The 6000-nt window shown below is 30.6% G+C and overlaps 1 protein-coding gene across 1 annotated transcript; it reads left to right on the top strand.

The window, feature by feature from the left end:
- Nucleotides 1-221: 221 nt before the first annotated feature.
- On the top strand, nt 222-901 carry LOC107017152 (monothiol glutaredoxin-S1-like). The gene has a single exon (XM_015217426.2). It carries the CDS (start codon nt 412-414, stop codon nt 718-720), a length of 309 nt encoding a protein of 102 aa, XP_015072912.1. The 5' UTR covers nt 222-411; the 3' UTR covers nt 721-901.
- Nucleotides 902-6000: the final 5099 nt, after the last annotated feature.

Raw genomic sequence — 6000 nt, 5'->3', positions numbered from 1 at the left:
TTTTAAACCCAAACCAAACTAAGATAGCGAATAATGACCTTACAATATAATGTTCTTGGAATATTTTAAAGGTGATAGATTATATTCTTTTCATTTTCAATCTTGAGTATAGTATGTCCTTATCATACAATTGATCAAGAACAATTACATATATCCATCCAACAATTTTTACTTTTTCCCCCCTCTTTTAGCTAACATATATATATAATAATACCTCTATATATAGCTTCAAGATAAGTTCAATTTTCCAAACAACAAATCAACCCTCAAATTTACTTCACAAACCTTCATCTATCATTTCTTGTGTCCTTCACAACTTCTTTAATTTTCTCTTCACTAAAAGCTATATATAGGTCTTTGCATTTGGCAAAACTACTCATAATTTAATAATTTCTTGAGTTGTATAAACATATGGATATGGTGATGAAGTTGGGAACATCAAGCGCGGTGGTGATATTCACAAAGAGTAGTTGTTGCATTTCTCATAGCATTGAAACCCTAATCCGTAGTTTTGGAGCAAACCCTACCGTTTACGAGCTCGATACACATCCAAATGGGAAGCAAATGGAGAAGGCATTGATGGAGCTAGGGTGTCAACCAAGTGTGCCAGCAATATTTATAGGGAAAGAGTTAGTTGGTGGTGCAAATGAGATAATGAGCCTTAATGTGAGGGGCAAACTTAAACAATTGCTCATTAGGGCTAATGCCATTTGGGTATAAAAAGTAATTATATAATAACAAGCGTATTTGGAGGTTTTTATATAATAAATATATACAACTTATACATAGAGTCTTTTAGCTTCTTTGGATGGTTGTCTTTATCTACCTATTTGATTTAGTTCTTGATGTATGAATAAATAATATCTTATACTATAATGTATGGTTAATTACTCTTTATTTTGTTATGCTTTTCAGTTTTAAGGTTGAGCAAGGTCCATTACAATTACAAATATACATAATATACATATCAAGGCCATAAAATGATCTCTCGTACATTTAAATACTCTTGAGTTTATGATCTAGTTCATTTACGGGGGATATACTTCTTAGTTTTAAATTATTAGTTGTGATTTTTTATAAATAATTATTTTAAATTATTTATCGTTTTAGAAATTTAAGAATTTTTCCCCTTATTTACTCTTAATTATAATAGTTTTGAAGACTACAAATAACTAATCTTATGATTATTCAAATATCAATAAAGGATAATTTGAACCGTAGATCACATGTGGCAAATATTACTACTCAAGAAAAGTTTTAAGTAAAATATCATTAAGAGGATTTGACATTAATTATTTATTTTTAAGTAATGACAGGCTACAATGTATATAATAGGAGAATGACATATAAAATGTCCTTGTCGAGAATCATAAAAACATAATCCAGTTTAAAGTATTTTATAGTATTTGATTATGGGAATTAAAAATATTAGTAGAGATGACAAAAGCGCATCCAAACACTATTTTTTATACAATAATTTATTGGATTAAATAATGTATAATGATATTAGATCACAAATTTTAAAAAAATTCTGTTTTTCTTAAAATTTATATTTGATCAAAGTATATGTCACATAAATTGTGAAAAAGATCTATATGAATAAACAGTTATTGGCAGGCTAAATAAGCTCTTATACTTGCCTTTCAAAGGTTGCAAAGGACTACTATTTCTTCTTCTTAGCACTTTTTTTCTCTCTCAAAAGAATCATAGATGATAAGAGGACAATTGATTATGTGATGTATGTACTGTTTGGAATATTTATGAAAAAAAATCATTAGGAAAAAGATCTGAAAAATATTTTAATTTTGATCAAAATTGATGTTACGATATCAAAATTTAGAAATGACCTTTTAACCTTGCACTGTTTAATAGTGTATTTTAAAGGTATATACACTACAACAAAAGAGACTTATAGTGGCATTTAAGTTTCTTTTTAGCGGCAATTTTTATTGCCACAAAAACCTTTAGCGGCATTTAATCTAATGTCATTGCATCCAGTGTCGCTAAAGGTTTTTGCGGCATTTATTTAGAGTGCCAGTAAAGACCTGTAAATTGCCGCTAAAAGTAAATACTTTTTGCGGAATTTATTTAGCGGCAATAACTATGCAATAAAGCTTCCATATTTACAAAATTGTAATTGTTGATAAACGAGACCTATCTTAGAGGGAATTATAATTAACCTTAATTCATACGTATAACCAGAGAAATCAATACCGATATAGTAATAGAAGAATTACCAAATTCAAACCATGTCATTCATTTAAACAAAAGAACAATCAAACTTAATACATCCACTTTCTTGTCTTCTCATGGTAAAAAAAAATATGAATTGTCTATAAGATTGTGGTCAAGTTGTCAAAACAAATTTAAAAAATGTGTTATAGCAATGAAAAAACAAGAAAATTGAGTCACTGAAAGTATGATAACTTGGATCACGATCATATATAATATCCATATGCTCTTTAGTTGAACCAACTTATATTGATATCCAAGGAGAACCTTGTTGTGCTGCCAGAAACAAAGGAGAAAAATAAGTCAATCATTTTAGAAATCTACTAAAATAAACAATATGAATAAAATACAGAGAGCGTGAATGGTGAAGTTCTAAAGAGCAATGAGAGAAGTCTATGAAGAAGTTGAATTCTTCCTCAGATTTTAAAGTAATTGTTCATTTATATTTCCAGCCAACGAAGAATCCGAATAAAAAATATAATCAAAGAAAGAACAATGAAGGAGGATTTACCAAAAGATAAAATAGTTGATATGCACTCTTGTATGGTAAAAGAAATTACCCTACGAAAAGAAACTTATCTAAAGTGTTAGTCAGAATAATCACTTTGGTAAGTAATCTCTTTCATATCGCATATCTGAATGACAAGTAAAAAGTTCGAGTTGTGTGATCCCAATAAAATGAATAACAAAGCATAACGAGTTCTATCAGTAAAGTCTCGATTTAGAGTGATCTTCTGGACAACCAGAGCTAGGTGTTTACTGCTACATTTTCTTTTGGAAGGAATTGTTGTTTTCACTAGCATCAGCTATAAAAAAAAAACCAATTCACCTTGATAATTCAAATATTAATAAGATAAGATCGAGTTGTGCGAGTGTGAAAATTCAGGTAGACTTACTGGGTGAGCTACCTAGATTTGTGGAATGAGAAGTTATTGATCCAGTAAAGAACTCGTTCAAAGTAGAGAAGATTAAAACAAACTAGAATAAGATACAAAAACTGAAGAGGAATCTCTAGATGAAAGGATTTACCAAAAGAAAATATAATTGATACGATCATGTATAGTAAAATAGATTACAATGCGCTTGTTGCAACTTGACGACTTGAGTTGTGCTTATATTGCTTGTTGATTGCCACTATTAGAATCAAAAACCCAGTAAACATCAACACACTATATGAAAAAATTATCTTGTAAAGCTAAATTTTAAGAAAAGAAGTTTAAAGACTTTGAAATCGGATAACCTGTCTAGTAGTACTTTCATTGTTTTGAGGCTTGCTTAATTCAGTAGGAACATATTTTCACATGACTTGTCTCATCCATGATAATTCTAAAACTAACATTTTCTTGATTTTTTCTCATCAAAACCATTTCTTCGTCCTGTTTTTTGTTAAATTCCTTCAACTCATTTATTTCTTGTTCTAACTTTTTTCGAGCCTCATTACACGAACCATCAACAAAAACATTTCGTAAGAAAGATTTACTGCCCCAATAACAGAGAAGGGGTAGGACCAAGTCCTAAACCACGCACATAACTACTTTTTTTCTTTTCCCAACACTTGAGAATATACATCTCCTTCCCAAGCAACATTGTCATTAGATTGTTCCTCAAGTATCTCGCCATTACTCAACTTCTCTTTCATCAAGTCCTGATAGTAATTAAGTTTATGATTTTTAATCATGTGAAAAAGTAAAAAATCAGTGTAATGAAACTTAAAAGCTTCAACAGATTAGTTACAATTCACCAATTCATCATATTTTAACTTTGGAAGCATTTTGTCCTAATCAATTTCCAAGTTAATATTTTCACAATTGAAAGATACAAATGTATAAGAGATCTTACAACGGCATTTGAAGACTCCTCATCCAATGGTCTACCATCTTTACGCTTTGTATAAGTTAATATATAGATTTTTGCACGTGTGGGCTCTATTCCATCTATAGCCTATAAAGTTAAATTGATGCAAATAAATTAGGCATGACCCAAATGAATTGTAATATCTTATAGTAAGTAACGTATGTACTTATACCTGTTCATTCATCAAGGTTGCTATGCTTTTGGATCCACCCGTGTGAGCCATTTTTTGGTTAGCTCTACTGATTCTATTTGTTTGACTACGCTTCTTCATCATGACGTCATTCATGTTAGGATCGAATCCACACACACACTTGATGAATAAAGAACACAAGAATTTTAGAGAGAAAGAGATGAGAGATCTAGAGAGAGAAAGAGAAAACCCAATATTTCGTGGTAACACCCCGTGAGTAAACTTCCACGGCGGTGGGGTATATCTATATTAATAAATCAGAGTATTTTTTGTTACAGAGAATAAATGGAGAATAAATAGTAAAACCTAAAATTTAGTTATATATATTAATCAGGCTCCACAACCTAACAGTTCAGTTACCAATCGACTACTAACTCTATTTCTCATTTTCGTTCTTCAAACTTAACTACTTATATATAGTTTCTTCAAACCTATAGGTGAACTAACTCATAGTTGGTCAGAAAGAGGGAGTGAGATTTCATCAGTTTATTTATTGGTGAAGCAAAGCAGTGAGAAGCACTTGGCAAAATGTTATAGGCAGTAGCTAAATATAGACCAAGATAGAAACTACTGAAAAATAACTTGAAATTCACTATCAAAATCAACAGATTCAGAGATATAAACAGAAGTTAATCCATTACAGTTGGAGAACAAATTTTAAGCAAAAGTCAAAAGACTCCTACTAGTTTTACTTCTTAAAATTAAAACCAAAGTGGTCCATTAGAAAACAAAGAGATGCTTATTGTTTGGACATGAAAACAGCCTCCGAACAGTGCATGATTTACCTTTTCAAACATATTCGAGTTGAAACGAAAAATAACTAATGGTAACAAACGCCTGAATTCTCTCAAGTCTGTGGAAAATAAAGCCAGCAAACCTTCAAATTAAGCTAGTTCGTTCCATGATACCAATATTTTATTCTATACAACTAAACATATCAACAAACTTAAACATTAAGGAAAGTAGTGCTTAGCTACACGGGATTCACCTTAAGGAACAAACAACATGCAGGTTTCAGTGTAAAGTAGCCTGAATTAATTACATATATCTAGCTATAAGGTAGCTCTTTATATATAGAGAGAGAGAAGGGATGACATAACACTAGTCATAATTAATTACTAGCTACATACTACTAGCACTAGAGATGCAGAGGCCAAGACCCTGCAACAATTTCGATTTCAACATTGTCTCATTTTACTTAGAAGTGCGAATTTGTTGACAAATCACGACGCTATTGAATAAAACTACCTAAAGCAAACTAATCATTAAAAGATTGAAAAACTAGATATAAGTGGAGTGATAGAACCCATAATTCTACTTTAAAAAATAGAGTTAATCGAAATCGATGTTTTGATGATAGAGCAAAATAATTAATGCAGCAAAGCAGCAGCCAAAGCGATACAAAATAAAGTAGCAAAATGATGCAGACACGTAGTCAATAAATAGAGTTATGTGTCAAAGCCAAAAATAATATATTGAAGGTATAAGTTGATACAAATAAGGAAACCTTAAATATATTATTAAGGAAGGAAGTTGTATATAATAAGGATTGTACTATAAAAGGTAATCCTTGTTTAACTATAATTTCCTTACCTTATCTGATAAGGATTCAAGGCAAAAGAAAACTCTATAACAAGAGGACAATCGCAGATGAAGAAGATCACGACTTCACATAGAGAGAAAAGTGAGATTTATTCATCGAGTAGAAGTCTTCAAGATCGATA

This window comes from Solanum pennellii, chromosome 4, assembly GCF_001406875.1.
Source record: "Solanum pennellii chromosome 4, SPENNV200".
NCBI classification, from domain to species: domain Eukaryota; kingdom Viridiplantae; phylum Streptophyta; class Magnoliopsida; order Solanales; family Solanaceae; genus Solanum; species Solanum pennellii.
This window is presented reverse-complemented; position numbering and strand designations above follow the sequence as displayed.

Coding starts and splice junctions, on each gene's coding strand:
- LOC107017152 (XM_015217426.2), top strand. CDS start 412: ATGGATATGGTGATGAAGTTGGGAACATCAAGCGCGGTGGTGATATTC.